Source organism: Palaemon carinicauda, chromosome 42 (genome assembly GCF_036898095.1).
Source record: "Palaemon carinicauda isolate YSFRI2023 chromosome 42, ASM3689809v2, whole genome shotgun sequence".
NCBI lineage: Eukaryota > Metazoa > Arthropoda > Malacostraca > Decapoda > Palaemonidae > Palaemon > Palaemon carinicauda.
The window spans coordinates 52,337,741-52,357,740 of record NC_090766.1 but is presented as its reverse complement, the minus strand read 5'-3'; the positions used below and the strand labels follow the sequence as shown (position 1 = coordinate 52,357,740).

Here is a 20,000-nt window from a genome sequence, read left to right as displayed (position 1 = left end):
GAGTAACCTTTTTAAAGTTTATTAGAAATTTGGAATGGATAGAAAAGTATGTGAACTTAGAAATTAGAGTAGAAATGATGATAGAAGTGTTATGAGAGAGAGAGAGAGAGAGAGAGAGAGAGAGAGAGAGAGAGAGAGAGAGAGAGAGAGAGAGAGAGAGAGAGATTCATTTGAAGGGTGTAGTGCCGTCAGTGTTTCTGCTGTGGTACATTATATGCATTATTACTTTAGGTGTATTTTTATAGTGACTTTAAGCCCTCCATCTACATCCACATTTTATCCGTTTGCAATATTTCCCAATTTATCGTAGGGGAATTTTTTTTATAAGCCTGAACCGTGATTTTTCGGTCAAATAGTTTTTAATATGGGAATCACAAACAAACAAACATACAAATATAGATAAATAAATGCAGGTAGAAGGTAGTAGGTTGGCCAGGGCACCAGCCGCCCGTTGATATACTACCACTAGAGAGGTATTGGATCCTTTGACTGGCCAGACAGTAATGCATTGGATCCCTTTCTCTGGTCACGGCTTATTTTTTCTTTGCCTACACTTACACAGAATAGTCTGGCCTATTCTTTACATATTCTCGTTTTTCCTCATACACCTGACAACACTGAGATACTTAACACTTCTTCACACAAGGGGTTAATTAATGTATTGTAATTAGTTCAGTGTACTTTCCTCTTGGTAAGGGTAGAAGAGACTCTTTAGCTATGGTAAGCAGCTCTTCTAGGAGAAGGACACTCCAAAATTAAACCATTGTTCTCTAGTCTTGGGTAGTGCCATAGCCTCCGTTCCATGGTGTTCCACTGTCTTGGGTTAGAGTTCTCTTGCTTGAGGGTACACTTGGGCACACTATTCTATCTTATTATTATTTTTTTTTCTTCCTCTTGTTTTTTTGAAATAGCGTGTTGGGCAGACTTAATAGAAGGGCCATGGATGCCTGGTGGTTTATCAAGAGGTTGTCTTTTCCTTTTTCTGATTCTTTTTCTTCTCAAAACCATCCTTACTGTCCTCCCTTCAGTTGAAGTGGCTATCCTGAAGGGTATTTAGCCTTGCATGGTGTATCGGCTCCTCCATGTTGACCAGTTTTTCCGACTTTTTACTATAGTCTATGGGTTTCATCAATCACTTTATTTATAATTCTTTACATATTGTTTTTGTTGTAATTCTTGTTAATCTAGTTTTTAAGTATGATGTCTCTTTTTTTTATTTCTATTAATTCTTATGCTGTCTGGAGACATTGAGCGAAATCCGGGACCAGTACGTCCTAGTTCACTCGACTTCAGTGGAGGGTTGGATTTAAACCCCCCAAAAATGTCGTCTTCTGTATTGCAATATTCGTGGTCTTCATACAAATATCCAAGACCTTACAGTTGCGTCCAGACAGTATGATATTCTTTTGTGCTCAGAAACTTTGGTTTCTTATATGAGGCACTCATCTGAGCTCCTTATAAGTGGTTTTAAGAAGCCAATAATGTTGAAACGTGATGCAATCCCTAGGGCCAGGGGAATGGTGGTGTATATTAGGACCGAGTACCCTGCATCTCATAAGTCCTGCTATCAATGTGGATGTCATGAGATTCAGGTAATAAAAGTTTGTGGCAGTCATAACAACTTTTATTTGTGTTCGATCTACCGGAATCCAGACATGGATGATTCTATCTTCGATTGTCTTTTTACCATTATGGCTAAGATACAAGATGATGATAGAAAGGCTTCTTTTGTCTTTGTTGGTGATTTTAATGCTCACCATAGGGAGTGGTTAAGTTCTATCTCTCCTACCGATCGCCATGGCTTAAGAGCTTTAGACTTTGCCTCTGAATTAGGCTGTGAGCAAATCATAAATGAAGCTACTCACAGGTCTGGTAATTGCTTGGACCTCGTATACACTGACTCCCCGGCCGTTATAACTAGTAAGGTTGGTTCTCCAGTCGGGACATCTGATCATGCCTTGATTTCATTAGTAGTGAAGACTGAGCAGCCTGTCCCTGATAAATCATACTCTTGTAAAATTTTTATGAATGCCAAGCAGACTGGAATGGGATTTTGCATGATCTTTTGTGCTTGAATTGGTCACAATTATATAGTAGTGTAGATCCTGTTGTCCCTTTGAATAAGAATCTAGTCAACATAATTGATAGGCGTATCCCTTCTCGTGTGCTAAGGTACCGAGTGAAGGGCAAACCGTGGTTCATTGATGATTGTAGACGTGCTTATTTGGAGAAGCAGGAGGCCTATCATCTTTGGAAGGGTAGCAGATCAGATTTGACCTGGAACAACTATACTCAGCTTCGAGCTTTTGTTCAGAGAGTTTATGCCTCAACTGAAAATTAATACAATTTAACCATAAAGGAAACCCTTTTTGGTACAACTCAGGAACATAAAAGGTGGTCTACCCTTAAATCTGCACTCGTTGGTGTAGATGCAACAGTTCCTCCTTTACTTAAACCAGATGGCTCAGTCACTCACTGTCCAAAGGAAAAGGCAACCCTTTTGGCTGATGTTCTTGACGGTAAACTTGAACTTCCTCATTCCTGTTTTCCTGAGACTAAACTAACTAGTTTAGCTTTTCAATCTCGTGAGCTTAAAGCGCTGTTGATGGACCTTGATGCTTATGGAGGTGTAGACCCAAATGGTATTTTTCCTTTGTTTTTATAAAGACAGCAGATTTCTTAGCTCCAAAGTTATCTGTTATTTTGCGCAAGTTAGCAAGAAGAGGAGCTTTTAGCACTTGTTGGAGAATTGGTAATGTTACTCCTCTATGTAAATGTGTTTGTGGAAGCTCAAGTCCCACTGATTACCACCCAATTTTCATAACTCCCATATTATCTAAAGATTTTGAACGTCTTCTGGCAAAACATCTTAGTAGGTTTGCTGAAGGTAATGGCCTACTCCCTAGTTTGCAATTTGATTTTCGTAAAGGCCTTGGAGCATGTGATGCCCTTCTTACAATCTCCAATGCTGTACAGAAATCCCTTGATTGTGGTCAGGAAGTTCGTATGATTGGCCTGGATTTTAGTGCTGCCTTTGACTGTGTTAATCATGAGGCCCTTGTTTTCAAATTGAAACAGTTGGGAGTGGGTGGGTCGTTTCTTAGCATTATTATTGATTTTTTAAGTAATAGATCTCAAAGAGTTGTTGTTGATGGGCACCATAGTGAGTATAGGAATGTGATATCCGGTGTTCCACAGGGTAGTGTTCTTGGCCCATTACTTTTCATACTATATACACATGACATATGGTTTGGGCTAGAAAACAAGCTTGTTGCATCAATTCCATCCCCTGAATGTAGATCTGGGGTTGGTGAATCCCTTAATAGAGACTTAGCTAAAATTAGCGCAGGGTGCAAATTATGGGGTATGAAGTTGAATCCTAACAAAACTCAAAGTATGACTGTAAGTAGGTCAAGGACGGTGGCTCCTCAACATCCTGATCTCAGTATTGATAATGTTTCTTTAAATTTGCATGACTTTTAAAATTTTAGGTGTGATTCTGGACAGCAAATTTACTTTTGAGAAACACATTAGGTCTGTGTCTTCTTCAATTGCACAAAAAGTTTGCTTATTGAGAAAGTCTTACAAGATTTTCGGTGATCAATCTATTCTGAAGAAGTGTTTTAATTCTTTCATTCTACCTTGTTTTGAGTATTGTTCTCCTGTCTGGTGTTCAGCTGCTGATTCTCATCTTAATTTGTTGGACAGAAACTTACGGTCTATTAAATTTCTTATTCCTGATCTAGATATTAATCTTTGGCACTGTCGTTCAATTAGTTCATTGTGCATGTTGCATAAGATTTTTCTTAACTCTGACCATCCTTTACATTCAGATCTCCCTGGACAATTCTATCCTGTTCGTAATACTAGGCAGGCAGTTAATTCTAATAGCCAGGCCTTCTCCATCATGAGGCTCAATACTACACAGTATTCCAGAAGTTTTATTCCAGCTGTTACCAAGTTGTGGAATGATCTTCTTAATCGGGTAGTTGAATCAGTAGAACTTCAAAAATTCAAAGTTGGAGCAAATGTTTTTATGTTGACCAGGCTGACATGAGTCTTTTTATTGTTTATATATGACATATCTGTTTTTGACGTTGTTAATAGTTTATATAGGACATATCTGTTTTGACGCTGTTACTGTTTTTAGAATATATTGTTAATTTATTCTCATCATTTATTTATTTTCTTATTTCCTTTCCTCACTGGACTATTTTTCCTTATTGGAGCCCTTAGGCTTATAGCGTCTTGCTTTCCCAACTATGGCTGTAGCTTGGCTAGTAATAATAATAATAATAATAATGATAATAATATTAAAATTTAACCTTCTGGCAAAGGTTACCATATGCACCTAAATTTATCTTTCCTAACTCCAAGACCAACTGTAATAGTATCAAAAATGTATCGTAGGCCTAGTGAATCATAGACCTAGTGACCTGTTTAAATGCATACGATAGCAACATCGTTTTTAGATTCCAAAAGGCTTATCAACCATATTTGGTTCATTGGGTTTTTTGCTTCTAATCTGTAAGACACAATAAACTCGATTTGGCTCGGTTTATCTTAGCACTAATGGCCGTTTGAAGCACTAGTGATATCCACTTCAACAGTGCTCTTATCTGTGGCCCAAAGTACCGAGCTGTCAGCAGCAAATCCAGTTGTGATTGCTATCAATCTTTGTGGTATTATCACAAGAGAGTTATGGGGTCCTTTGACTGGCCAGACAGTACTACATAGAACCCTTCTCTCTGGTTACGGTTCTTTCCCTTTGCCAAACAATTCTTCTTCACCCAAGGGGTTAACTACTGTACTCTAATTGTTCAGTGGCTACTTTCCTCTTGGTAAGGGTAGAAGAGACACTTCAGCTATGGTAAGCAGCTCTTCTTGGAAAAGGACACCCCAAATTCAAACCATTGTTCTCTAGTCTTGGGTAGTGCCATAGCCTCTGTACCATGGTCTTCCACTGCCTTGGGTTAGAGTTCTCTTGTTTGAGGGTACACTCGGGCACACTTCTATCTAGTTTCTCTTCCTCTTGTTTTGTTAAAGTTTTTATAGCTTTTATAGGAAATATTTATTTCAATGTTGTTACTATACTTAATATGTTTTATTTTTCTTTATTTCCTTTCCTCACTGGGCTATTTTCCCTGTTGGGGCCCCTGGGCTTATAGCATGCTGCTTTTCCAACTAGGGTTGTAGCTTGGCATTTAATAATAATAATATTTTGTTCCAAGAACAGCTCTATGTAGCGATATATTTTTCGTCCAAAGAACAGTTCTACGTAGAGATAATAACGAATGATGCTACTGAATACATACATGTATACTTATGAATATACTGTATGTATAGTACACACACACGCGCGCGCGCGCGCGCACACACACACACACATATATATATATATATATATATATATATATATATATATATATATATATATATATATATATATATATATATATATATATATATATGTATATATGTACGTGTGTGTGTTATTTTGCCTTGTTTCCTTTCCTCACTTGGCAATTTTCCTAGTTGGAACCCCGGGGCTTATAGCATTCTGATTTTCCAACTAGTGTTGTAGCTAAGCAAGTAATAATAATAATAATAATAATAATAATAATAATAATAATAATAATAATGTGTGTCCATGCATGCATGCTCGTGTGTGGTTATATGATGTATTTCAAATTGTGCTGACCTATAAAACTGTTAATCTCCACAGCAAAACTATAGTAATAACAATTTAAAAAACAAGACGAGTAACAAAACTAATAAAATCTTATTCTAGCAATTCAAGTTAATGTAATTTATCTCCATTAAACGAAATATAATTTAATTGCTCTATATTGATTAGAATTTTGTTTATAATCTCCAGCAAACACTGAAGACATTCCCTGCGGTGGCCTTTGCGATCCTGTCGTTCCGTCGTCCATCGATTCCTGGACAGTGGTCCGAATGTTCATCCTGCTCTCCAAGATGGCGCAGGGCGTAACCTTGTACATGTAAGTATCTTAATGTTTAATTTCATACATTAATGTGAATTATTTGATTTTTGTTTATAGGGAGGAAGCAAACAGAATGTTTTTAATAATTAGGTAAGAAATTTTACATTAATTTCGTGTTAGATATGGTTTTTATAGGAAATCGTGTTTTAATGGTATAAATAGGTTTAGAAAATAGAAGATATTATGTTGAATGTGATCATGTTATGCAACGCTACCATAATTTGTTATTTTTGTGCATTTTTATAAAAAGAAATAAATTGTTTCCATAAGTTATCGCTGAAGATCGAATAATTTTGCAAGACCTTTTTCGTATTGCATGGTAATAGTGCCCTTGTGTAGGCCTATACGAATAGTGCGTTTCATTGCGTAGAAAGTTTATATAATAATTTAGCAAGTTTTATTGTGAACAGGAAATGTTGATGGATGCTTCAGCTATAAAGACTTATACTCAATTTTTATCTCATCTAACCAATCAGCGATCAGGAAACTTTTCCGAGCTAAAAGGGCACCCCTGCGAGTCGGGGCAAATCTGCCTCGCTTAAACGAATTGAACATAATTGGATCCAGTCGGCTTTTGCTTAAATGTGTTTAGTAAACAGGAGCCGACAGTATTAGAAATACTAATGAACAAATTGGTGAAGAATTAGATTCCATGAATGGTGTCAGCATATCTATATACTGGAGAGAGAGAGAGAGAGAGAGAGAGAGAGAGAGAGAGAGAGAGAGAGAGAGAGAGAGATTCTGTTTTGGGAGTTCAATTTGTCTAAGGACGAACTAGAAATGGATTCGAGTTGAAAAATTTATTATTATTATTATTATTATTACTACTACTACTACTACTACTACTACTACTACTACTACTACTACTACTACTACTTTTTAAGCTATAACCCTAGTTGGAAAAGCAGGATGCTTTAAGCTCAAGGGCTCCAACAGGGAAAATAGCCCAGTGAGGAAAGGAAACAAGGAAAAATAAAATATTTTAAGAACAGCAACAGCACCAAAATAAATATTTCCTATATAAGCTCTAAGAACTTTAACAAAAACAAGATAGAATATTGTGCCAGAGGGTACCATCAAGCAAGAGAACTCTAACCCAAGACAGTGGAAGACCATGGTACAGAGGCTATGGCACTACCCAAGACAAGAGAGCATTGATTTGATTTTGGAGTGTCCTCCTAGAAGAGCTGCTTACCATAGCTAAAGTGTCTCTTCTACCCTTACCAAGAGAAAAATAGCCATTGAACAATTAGAGTACAGTAGTTAACCCCTTTGGTGAAGAAGAATGTTTGGTAATGCCAGTGTTGTCAGGTGTATGAGGACCGAGGAGAATCTGTAATGAATAGGCTAGACTATTCGGTGTATGTGTAGGCAAAGGGTAAATGAACCGTAACCAGAGAGAACGGTCCAGTGTAGTGCTTTCTGGCCAGTCAAAGGACACCATAACTCTAGCGATAGTATCTCAACAGTTGGCTGGTGCCCTGGCCCTGTGAGAAAAATTATTTTCAAAGAATTTACTAAAAACGAAAATTGATATGATTTATTTTTAACGTTCAAGTCTCACTCTACTGATTCCAGTGTCATGATTAAACGCCTGCACAGACTTCAGCATCCTAACCGTTACAGTCACCTTCGCAGCAAAGTTCATAGACAAGGACGCCTCAATATTTTTGCCACACTTTTGCTTTACTTTGCTCATCTTTTCTTCATTTGTGAGTATGACAAGAATCTTTTTTAGGACAATAAGGAATATACAAAAGCGGGATAGGTTTCAAATATTGATTACAAGAATTTATAGAAAAAAAAAAGGGTCTTGGGTAAACTTTGTAGGTAATATTTGGAAGATTTTAAAGGTTAATTTGCGTATAGTTTACAGTGTAGAATTTACAGGTGGAGCTGGGTGAAGTCTGAGTTGGTTGTTGGTAGAATTTTCAGGTGGAGCTGGGTGAAGTCTGAGTTGGTTGTTGGTAGAATTTACAGGTGGAGCTGGGTGAAGTCTGAGTTGGTTGTTGGTAGAATTTACAGGTGGAGCTGGGTGAAGTCTGAGTTGGTTGTTGGTAGAATTTACAGGTGGAGCTGGGTGAAGTCTGAGTTGGTTGTTGGTAGAATTTACAGGTGGAGCTGGGTGAAGTCTGAGTTGGTTGTTGGTAGAATTTACAGGTGGAGCTGGGTGAAGTCTGAGTTGGTTGTTGGTAGAATTTACAGGTGGAGCTGGGTGAAGTCTGAGTTGGTTGTTGGTAGAATTTACAGGTCTTGTTGGGTAAAGGTTTACAGGTGTTTTTTGGTAGAGTTCATAGGTGGTGTTAGTAAAGTTAAAGGATGGTTTTGGTAGAATTCGTATGTGGCGTTGAGTAAAGTTTAAAGGCGGTTGTTAGTAGAATTTATGTGTTGTTGGATAAAGGTAAAAAGGTGGGTTTGGTAGAATTTTCAAGTGATGTTAGATAAATTTTACATGTTAGATTTGACATATTGTGTTAGGTAATGTTTAAAGGTAGTTTTTGTTATGATTTATTGGTGATATTGAGTAAATTTTAAAGGTTGCTTTTGGTACTATTTACAGGTAGTATTGGTTAAAGTTCACGTGCAGGTTTTTAGTAGAATTGACAGATGACGTCAAATTTGTTAATGTCTTTGAAAGAATTTAATGGTAGTGTTAGGTAAATTTTACAGGCAATTTTTGGTAGAATTTACAAATGGATCTTGGTAAGGTTTAGTGGTGATTTTTGCTAGAATTTACACGTGATGATAGATGAAGTTTAAAGGCTGTTCTTGGTAGAATTTACTTGTGGTTTTGGGTGAATATTCCTGATGGTTTGTGGTCTAACTTATGGGTGGTGTTGACTAAATTTTGCAGGTGGTTTAAAGTAAAGTTTGCTGGGTAGTTTTTGGTAGAATTTGCAGGTGGTATTTGATAAAGTTTACTGATGGTTTTTGGTAGAAATTACTGGTGCTATCGTGAAATGTTGACATGCTAAAATTTACAGGTGGTTTTGTTGAAATTTACATGGAGTGTTGGGTTAATGACACTTGTCAGAATTTACAGGTGAAATTTACGAGTGGTTTTGATTGAGTTTACAGGTGGTATTGAGTAATGTTTTCAGGAGGATACTGGTATATTGTACATGTGAGAGGGGTTAATGATTACAGGTGGTTTTTAGTAGAACTTTCAGTTGGTCTTGGGTATAATTTGTAAGTATTATTTGGTATCATTTACAGGTGGTGTTGGTTGGGTTTTAAACAAGTTTTTTTGTAGAATTTACCGGGGTGTTGGTTTAGATTTACATGTGTTATTGGATAAAGTTTATTGATAGTTTTAGGTAGAATTTACAATAGATTTTGTGTAAAGTTTGCAGGCTAGTTTGGGTAGAATTTACATGTGGTGTTCGATAGACTTTAAATGTGATTTTTAGTAGAATTTACGGGTGGTATTAGATGAAGTTTACTGTTGGTTATTGTTAGAATTTACAAGTGGTGTACAGTATTGATTACTGGTGGCTTTTGATAGAATTTACAGGCGGGGGTTTCGGTGGAATTTACAGGTAGTGTTGGATTACATTTACAGTTTAGAAACTGCAGGTGGTGTTGGGTATAGTTTACAAGGGGTGTTTGTATAATGCTTCTAGGGGGGTTTTGACAGAATTAACAGATTGTGTTGGGTATAGTTTACAGGTAGTTTTTCTTGGTAGAATTTACAGGTAATGTTGGGCAATTTTTAAAGGTAGATTTTTGGTAAAATTTACAATGGGTGTAGAGTAAACTTTACAAGTAGCTTTGTGGCAAAGTTCACAGATGGTGTTGGGTGAAGTTTTTTGTAGAATATATATAATTTATACAGTAACCTACTGACTATAATGAAGTAAACTCTTTGAATTTCTTTTCACATTCTGCCCTCATATCTAATTACAGTTATCTTTAACATCTAAAATAATAAAGTTTAGAAAGCTTCTTATAACATAGACCTTGAACGCAATACGTTATCACAATCAAGCACTGCTAAGAACCTGTTTTCATCCCAGGCTCCAGAATATTAGGCTACAGCTTGATGATCCAATCTTACGGAGCTTGGGTGTACCTGGTCGCTGGTCTCCGTTGGGTGATCCACACTTTATGGCATCTCTTTACTCTGCTCACCACTCGTAGCATCACAGCCGCCAGGTAAGGACTAATCGGTAGCCATAGGGGTGGGAGCTGATTGCTTTACTATAGTAGTTTAATAAATACTAGGCTTCAAGGTTAAGCATTCAGAATTAATGTTACAATTTCCAGAGCATTTTCATTTTTATAAACGTTGAATATTGATAGATTCTGTGAGAAAAAGTATCTTACAAAACTAATGACATGATGAATAATAGCATTTCACCTCTTGTTGCTGACCAGATCCATCTCGTCTCTCACGATGGGAGGAGTCTGGCTCATTGCTCTGACCAATGAAGATGGTGGCAGACAGCTTGGGAGGTTCATCTTGTATTATGGCATTTCCTTGGTGGAAACGCTCACCTGTGTCTTCCTCTGGAATGGAGCTATGAAGGGGTCGGGAGATTACTTCGCCTACAAGGTAAGTTGTTTGTTTGTCGTTTATTTCTTTGCATGATACTGCTGCTAGAATTGCCATTACTAACCTTTATTACTAATAACAGTATTGAATGTAATAACGAATGTTATGTTCTTGTATAAGTTTCAATCGTAATTTTTAGTTCCTCAAAATCTTACCAACTATAGCAGCGAGGGAGTGTTCTCCTCTCAAAATTCTTCCCCCTGACACACTATGATTATAACGCAGTTATCAGAAGAAAATATATCACTGCAAACAGAAAACACTGGAAGATAATTGGTCAGCATTGGCCCAGTTAGACTTCATTAGACCCAATTACATTTGGTTTTATGCTTCAATATGACCCATTTCCTCTCTGACAAGGCACGCAAGATCAGCTGCAAGATTTTTATTAATTTACGAAAAGGTTTCACTGCGTCTCTTCGGGCTCTAGCTGCACTCACTTTCTAGCTTTCTACTTTATCCCCATTCCCGTTTTCTTTCTTCTTGCTTTCCAACCTCTTAACTTGATCTTCACAGTACAGTAATTGCAAATCGACCCCATTGCACTGAATGATCTCCCCGGCCCTAGCGCTGGCAAATCAGTGATCAAGATGGTCTTTGCAGGGAACATGGGCAACAGTGGTTACCTTCGCTGCCGGCACTATGCTCCATGCCACCTATTACGCTCTTCTTCATCCCGGGACTCCTTCGCTGAGCATAGAAGGACTCAGCTGTTGCAGTGCTGATCATCGGGACTCGGATGAGAGTGATAACGATGACGGGAAAGATAATGCTTACAATTAATGGCGTGATGTCTTTGAGCCACTCAAAGAATTCCGAAACTGAAGTCCACGCCAGGGCGAACATTCGAACATTCGGGGGTAGACTACGCTGTATTGTCAGCTACTTTGGTAAAAAAGGATCGCAGAATATTGTACTGGCTAATTATATTAAATATTATCAGTTTTCAGCGTAGAATCAGTTTCTGCGTATAGTGAAATATTTAATATTTTTCCTGGTATGTAGAAATTCACATATTAGATACACTTTTTGGAATACCCTGAAATTTATAGAAATGCATTTCTTTATTCAGTAAGATAACCTGTTGTCTATGTATCTAGATTCTTCATGTGCATGCTTATGTATCGTAGATTATTTTAACAGATTTTCTCAGTATTTTTATTTGTTTATCAAAGTGTTATTTTTGTATGTATATATTGTTTTCAGTATTTTAACCTCCTGTTTTTTATTAGCTATTGTTTAAAGATATTGTAGCCATTGCCACTAAAATTCCAATACTGTAAAGTATATTTTCTTTTTATATAATAAAGCTTTTGCTGGGCTATGTAGCTATGAGAATGGATTGTTTGGTTTAAAAGTGGGTCCAAGATAAATATGTGTCCCTTGTGAACGAATAATGAGACATCGGAACATGGGTTTTTTTTCACTTTATTACAAAAAGGTTCGTGAATACACTGTGTACAGCCGATACTCTCAGGTGAATACCTTGTCTACTGACTGCTCAAATGGTACTTACTAACCCTCGCAAGCAAGATGCAATCTTGCTACAACAACATGCTGAATTGTTAGGTTTTGTGGAATTCTCCACTGTGACGGAAATATACTGTCAAATACGTCAAACTATGATTCTAGGGACACTCATGTATAATGGAGTTCAGTGATCGTGCCCTCTAATTTATAACACTCATAGTACTCATAAACAGTTCATTCAACTCACTATATAAAAAACATATTTTGGCTACAAGAATTAGGGCCGATGTCCTCTTTTGCTATGGCGGTTTACTATTTTTATGGGTGAATTATAATGAAAGTCAGAGAAAAGAATGGACGTGAGTTGAGGTCCATTGTGAAATGCTGGTTGATGATACCACACAAGGTTTTGTCAGTCATGAGAAGCTGCAGCCTCTGGTAAAAGAACCTAAATATGTGAAACAGAAGAAGACTGAAAGTTGATGTTGGCCAGAGTAAGGTGGTTAGGATTGTGAGAGTCGGGAATATTAAAGAATGAATGCCAGTATGTATAGTGAAGAAAGGGTATGAGTTCATTCATGTAGGTATTTGAGAATAAATATAAATGAAGAAGAAGGGTAAGAATAAGAGGTAGTTAGATTAAAGAATTGTAGAGAAAAAAGTGTTTATTAAAGCCCAAGTCGAAATGTATGAAGGTACTGTTGAGCCAACTCTTCTTTATGGAAGTGTTATGTGGTTATTGAATTGAAATAGAACTAGTTAGTGGTTTAAGCTATTGTATACCCAGACCTCAACCGTGCTTGCCACACCCGCAAACTTTCTTAGTTCGTCAATCCATCGTCTTCTCTTCCATCCAATGCTTCTTTTACAATCACTAGGGGCCCATTCTGCATCTACCAAATCTTACCAGCTTGTTACAAAAATATTTAGATATTGGGAGTTGATAGTAAAACTGAGGATCATGATAAATATAATGTACTAAGAAAAGAGGTGCATCTAACTACGTACAAGTCATTTTCCATCTACCATTGTTATCTATTTGATCCAAAGACATTGGTTCAAGTACTGGCCCGGGTAGATGAACATATCATGTATAAATTCGCCTTTGAGCATATTGTTCCTTATTTATAGGGAATTCGATGTTAAAACTATTAGTGGATATATATATATATATATATATATATATATATATATATATATATATATATATATATATATATATATATATATATATGTGTGTGTGTGTGTGTGTGTGTGTGTAGGTGTATATATAATGTACACGTATATGTGTGAAATTTAGATTAGTAAATAATACTCTAATTCCATTGTACAGTACCTTTCATAACTCTCGTCTTTGTCGTGATAGGAATAAACCTCAAATATTACCATCCAAGGCTGAAAATGAGCTCTTTTATTTCTCCCTTGCAAACAGTTATAGAGCGAATATTCGTTGTCACTTTAAATATCTTTAGTAAAGCATAAACAGGTTATAAACATCTGAAATGTCAAAGATCAGTTACAGGAAAATTCATGCACTTTAGTAAATTTTTTTTAATGAGGCGCATTTGTACCGACTCGGAGCGGTGCCCTTTTAGCTCGGAAAAGTTTCCTGCTATCTGATTGGTTAGAATTATCATGTACAACCAATCAGCGATCAGGAAACTTTTCCGAGCTAAAAGGGCACCCTTGCGAGTCGGTGCAAATCTGCCTCACTAAAAAAAAGAAAAAATTGATAGTTACTCAATTGATCAGTGAGTTGATAAAAACAATATTTAACATAATAGGTTTTGTAATTGATAAGTGACTAGAATTCAAGTTTCCCGTTTGCTTTCAGATCTTCATAAATATGAAAGGTTATATGCCGCAGGTGGTTAATGACAACGGTGCGCCTCACGTAGAGCACTATGGGAATTATTCTACTGTAGGGTCTTTGCAGCATTCTGTACCGCGTGTTTCATACATGCTCATACAATGTAATGCTATTACTTTTTTATGCGTCGCTCTCTCCCGCACTGATAATCATACAATCTGTTTAAGCTTGCCAACGCATGTTTTAGTTTGAATTTTTGTGGCATTCTTGCTCTGACCTGCTTGTATATAAGCTTGTTATCTGTTTAATAAACAATACTCGCATTCACCTTTCCTCTGTGTTAGCACTTCAGCCACCCTTAGGATTAAAGAAAGAAAACAATAAATAAATAAACCAATAGCATTACATTGTATGAGCGTGTATGAAACACGTACGGTACAGTTCATTAGGTCTCTTAATCTGCATCCACTTTTTTTTTGTCCTCTACTTTACCTCCGTCCCCCGTTTTCTATCTTTGTGTCCAACGTCTTAACGGCGACTCCCCCCCCCCCCCCCTCCCCAGTAACATCCGGAGGCTGAATATGATGGCAGGTGTTTTAGCTATCATGACTGGCAGTGCTGTCCACTTCTATATCCCGTGATACTACTCCTCTATATAATGACACTGGGCTTTCTCATATTATTTGTTAAAGTAATCACCTCCTTGGTCCTAGCTGGGATGGAGAGGGGGCTTGGGCGCTGATCATATGTATATATGGTCAGTCTCTAGGGCATTGCGCTGCTCGGTAGTGCAATGTCACTGTCCCTTGCCCTTGCCATTCATGAGTGGCCTTTAAACCTTTAAATCGCTATTGAAATTTCTCTGATCACCAGAAGTTTGTTATTTTCTCACCATAGATTTCCCAATATTTCATAGGAAGTTCAATGCATTTCGTCAAAATTTTAAGTGTGTATCGTGGATGTCCTTAAATTTATCAGTGGCCACCGTTGATTTCCTTGAATATCACATTTACCAAGTAGTAGTGACTTGCATGTACACGATCTACCATCTTCAGCAATGCGAGTAACTGGAATGCTTCTAAGGAGGAAAAACAACAATAAATATCAGTAAGGAACTTTTCAACTTTTTGATGAAGTTTTTCCTGTTGATTCGCTTCCCTGGCCAACACGAAGACCAATCCGCGCTATAGATATAAATTTACATCATAATCGTAGATAAATATCATGATTTATTTTTTATCCCTTACATATGATATAATCATATTTTTTATTTTTTCAGTATTATTACATACATTTTTATTCCCGAACTTAATTGGGCCAACTCTGTAAGAGTCGAGATAGACTCATTGACTTACGGCCTGTCAACGCAAGAGCCCGTGTTTCACATAAGGTAAAGCAATCTAAAAGTAAATAAGACTCATAGGATTGGTGAATCTCCTACTTTTAATAGTAAAATCAAAGTCATGTTGCAAGCTATAAAATCATTAGTTTTTCGGCTGAGGTTCCAAGTCCCATATCAGTTCTATGAGGATACAAACCTTTCAGATGGTTACGCTAGCGCTTGTGGTAACTTCATGAGACCAAGGTCTATAGAATACGAGGTCTTCTCACGCGCAGATTAGTGAGGATATGGGGGTTTGGGGGGAGATAGTCCTTGACGTCAGCATAGCCAATGCTTCCGAGTCTCCCTTGTCAACATTCATACAAATATAGGATTTTTTTTTTATTTCTTTGTAATTAATAACAAATCAAGAGCCACTTTATTATCTTAGGAAAATAGAATTACTCACAGTGGAAACAGTTCTGTATTTTGCGCATAAAAAATTGATCAAATCACATTTATTTATGAAAAAAGGAATAATATATAAAAACCTTAATTTTCACATTTTCACCACTTCCATGATAAACATGGTCATGCCCGTCTTAAATCTTTCGTCTTACAAGTGAATAATTAAGAAACCAACTTCATTTTACTTACAGCTTTCCGAGATGAGCTAATGTTTCTATTCAGAATTCGAATGCTAACAAAAGTACGACAACGTAAAAAATGCCTAATAACTTCCTGAGGTAATGAAATATGCTCGTATATCATTTCAGCTAATGAAGTTATTACGTTTCCCCCTTATTTCAAAGATTTTTCGCCACGAAAACAAACAAACATTTTTTTTCCATTGTTTTTAGATTTTCGAAAACTTCTTCTTTGGGTTTCATCAGTTTTCTGTTATCCCTACTTACAGCACCTATCCATGTATCATCCCCTTTAGTTGCTCTATTGCCTAAAAATTCATACTGAGGAAACTTCCGAGCTATAAACCCTCCCACATATTGTAATCCTCCTTCTTCCATGGCAGCTTCTAATAAACCTTCCTCATATTCCAGATTAGCATCAATGGAATTTTCACATTCAGTTTCTTGCAAGCAAAAGAACATAGCAGACAAACTTAATGCTTTCTGAAGATATTTTTTTTTCATTTTCAATTATTGTATTTTCTTTGGAAAGAAAATGAGCAAATTCGTTTGAATATTAGATTTGGAACCTAAGAGAGTTGCTTCCTTTCCTATGGGCTCTGAGCTGGTGTTTCAATGCAACAGGAGAGGGATGCTGATAACATGCACCCATCTATCGTATGCAACCAAAGAAGTACTCTAATCCATCTCGATTTCATCTGTTTGTCTAATAGTTCGTACATAAAATTCCTTTCATAGATATCCGCTTCAAAGTGCCGGCTACATATCAGGGCATTCTCCACATTTATATGATCTCCCCGTTTGCTAAGGTGCACCAATTTTTTCCTAGTTTCACTGTCCTTTGGAAATGAATGAAATATAAGATCTGAATTTTTCGTCCTGGTTGAGAAGCATCCAAACACAGCAGTTATTGGGCATGTTGTTAATTGAATATTGTTAAAATTTTCACAACCACTTTCAAGAATTAGATCGACGACCAAGACAATTCCCTGACCCGTTTATTTTGTTTACTGTAAGTAGCACTCGTCCATTTGGAGGTCGAGACGTCATGAAATCCACCTGCGCAGAAATGTCAATTATTGGACCAGGGATGAGGAGACCTCGTATTGTATTCTATAGACCTTGCATGAGACCTTCACCAGTGGTTGTGGTGGTCATCTGGAAACGTCTCAGCCTAGCTATCTGCCGAACTGGGTTTGAATCCCACTCAAGCTCCATAGTTTCCTATAGTGTCTGCAACTTTACCATCTTTGTGAGCTAAAGATGTTGGTTATTATTATTATTATTATTATTATTATTATTATTATTATTAGCCAAGCTACAACCCTAATTGGAAAGGCAAGATGCTATAAGCCCAAGGGCTCCAATAGGGAAAAATAGCCCAGTGAGGAAAGGAAATAAGGAAATAAATAAATGATGAGAATCAATTAACAATATATCATTCTAAAAACTGTAACTGCTTCAAAACAGACATGTCCTATATAAACTATTAACAACGTCAAAAACAGATATGTCCTATATATAAACTATAGAAAGACTCATGTCAGCCAAGAGAGCCTATAGGCCTGAGTCATCATCAGCCATTGCCTGGCCTTCCGTGGTCCTCGCTGGGGTGGAGAAGGGCTTGGGCGCTGATCATGTGTGTATATGGTCAGTCTTTAGGGCTTTGTCCTGCATAATAGGGCAATGTCACTGTCCCTTGTATCTGCCATTCATGAGCGGCCTTTAAGCCTTTAAACTGGGTTCGAGTCCCGCTCAAGCTCCATAGTTTCCTGTAGTGTCTGCAACCTCACCTTCCTTGTGAGCTAAGGATGGGGATTTTAAGGGAACCTACAGGCCTACCTGCTGAGATATCATCAGCCATTGTCTGGCCCTCCTTAGCTTAAGTGGAGATGGGGCTTGGGCGCTGATCATATGTATATATGCTCTGTGTCTAGGGCATTGTCGCTGTCACTTGCCTCTGCCATTCATGAGTGGCCTTTAAACAGGGTGCTGAATGGGCTCAAAGGCCCCAGCACTCGAGTTCATAAGTCAGTCAGCCTGGCCCAATACGGTCAAAATTTTAAATACAGCCATACCACTGGGTCCGTTTAGCACTTACAATCAAGTTTGCCTCCGTTTACTTTATTTCCTTATTTGCCAAAAAAAATATAATTTGAAAAGGATTTGTTTGTATATATATATATATATATATATATATATATATATATATATATATATATATATATATGTGTGTGTGTGTGTGTGTGTGTGTGTGTGTTTTCCCCATGATAATATCAGATATGTTTTTTAGATGTGAATGATTCAGAGGAGTAAGTCATATTGATGTAGATCAAAATTTGGCGTTAGAGTTGTGGAGATAACAGGGGTGTCGAAATTGACTTTTAAATATTAAATATTAAGAACATTCTCTCTCTCTCTCTCTCTCTCTCTCTCTCTCTCTCTCTCTCTCTCTCTCTCTCTCTCTCTCTCTCTCTCTCTCTCTCTCTCTCTCTCTCTCTCTCGTGGACAATTTCGTTCGTTCTTAAATGAAAAACATTTACGGTTTCTGATAGCATTGGCATAATACACCCAATAGTTCTCATCAGCCCACACAAGGGGGCTTGGTTGCCTGCTACCAGTGTGCCTCATTCGTGCACTGTAGGCATTACTAGAGTCTATAGGATTCATCAGGCCCTTAGTTACACCCACTTTTTAGCTTTCTGCTTTAGATTTGTTCCCATTCCCTTTCTTCCAAAATATCGACTAACGTTTCATAATATATTCCATAATGCATCTGTGCGGCTTTCCTCGTGCGCCATAGCATTTAGTCCAGCCGTGTTCTCTCTAGCGATTCAATGATGTTACTTTTAGGAATGGAAGACTGATGTTATACAGGTTATTAAAAAAATGGTATATAGATAATTTCAAAATGATTTCTATGACCGTGACTGAACTTATAATTAGCTTAATAAATCTATGGTATTGAAATGAATAATAGTAAATTCAGCTGAGCAATTCTTATATATCTGCAACTGACAATATTCAAGTTGCCGAGCAGACTTGAGAAGTCGTTTATTTATTAATGATTACGCCTGTAGATAAATGTTTCTGTGGCATTTAAAGATAACAGGGAATTGTACATTTCATGTTGCATTACGTAGAAGTAAAGTTCAATATGAATAGCCTATTTTAGATTTTATTATTGTTGTTTTAGCTATGGGTCCCATCTAACGAGTGTCCTTAAAGGGGCAATTTAGTGACATGAGGAATAAAATTATTAAAACGTTCACTTGCAACATCTTTAAGTTATTTTGTGTCTGCAAGTATTATGAATGTGTCGAACCCGGTTGTCGAACCTGCTTGTCAAACTTTTCGAAGAGGTGAAGTCAGCCACAAATGCATAAGATTTGTGGACAATGAATCCCCGCCCACAAATTTCAGGCGAGAATAGACTTCCTTCGAACCGTTCGACGTACGTGTTCGACAACCAAATATCCCGTTCACACGTTTGAACATCACTTCAAACACTTGTCTGTCGAACCGCGTTCGACGAACCGTTCGACCGTGTAAACCCACCTTAGGACATTATATTAAAGAACCTCGACCCTACCAATCAAGTCTTGATAGACACTCGGACAGTTCTTCTTCATAACTTCTTCCAGAATGGAATCCCCACCAAGCAACACACTATCCGTCCACGTCAGCGAACTGTAGAGATGCAAACTGTATGCTCTCGACACCTGCAAGAATTTCTTCCCGTAACCCCGACCGCTTTTGAACAAGAGGTATCTTTCTCCCGTCTGGTGCTGGAAGCCAATTGGGTAGAACAGTTTCTCTGGATAGATGATCAAATCAGAGCAGATTTCTGGCGTCTGGAAGAAGGGGGAAATGTCTTCCAGGAATTCCAGCACTGTTTCCTCTGTGGAATCATTCGACAGGTGTGGAGTGTATCTGCTCTCGGTCAGGTTTCCCGGACACAGCTTCCTCAAGATGGAATTCACCAAAGCCGGCCCGATGCTGTCCATCTTGAAAGGCTTGAACGCTTCGGGAATGGATCGGGACAAAATCTGTAACGAGAGAAGGGAATCTGTAATAAGAGAATGGAATCTGTAACTAGAGAATGGAATCTGTAACGAAAGAATGGAATCTGTAATAAGAGAATGGAATCTGTAACTAGAGAATGGAATCTGTAACGAAAGAATGGAAT

At 37.5% G+C, this 20,000-nt stretch overlaps 2 protein-coding genes across 4 annotated transcripts in view; one reads left to right on the top strand and one right to left on the bottom strand.

Moving 5' to 3' along the window:
- LOC137633320 (XK-related protein 6-like) overlaps positions 1–12,219 on the top strand; it is a 30,721-nt gene extending 18,502 nt beyond the window's left edge. For all 3 annotated transcript variants that reach the window (XM_068365558.1, XM_068365560.1, XM_068365557.1), the window contains exons 7-11: positions 5,879–6,005; positions 7,587–7,720; positions 10,025–10,163; positions 10,386–10,563; positions 11,167–12,219. In XM_068365558.1, coding sequence (XP_068221659.1) covers positions 5,879–6,005; positions 7,587–7,720; positions 10,025–10,163; positions 10,386–10,563; positions 11,167–11,346 — 758 coding nt within the window. In that variant the 3' untranslated portion in view covers positions 11,347–12,219. The remainder of the gene's footprint in view (positions 1–5,878; positions 6,006–7,586; positions 7,721–10,024; positions 10,164–10,385; positions 10,564–11,166) is intronic.
- Positions 12,220–19,019: 6,800 nt separating this feature from the next.
- The window catches only part of LOC137633153 (uncharacterized), a 5,757-nt gene continuing 4,776 nt past the window's right edge, over positions 19,020–20,000 (bottom strand). The window contains exon 5 of the mRNA XM_068365311.1: positions 19,020–20,000. This exon is cut by the window's right edge and continues 120 nt beyond it. Coding sequence (XP_068221412.1) covers positions 19,384–20,000 — 617 coding nt within the window. The 3' untranslated portion in view covers positions 19,020–19,383.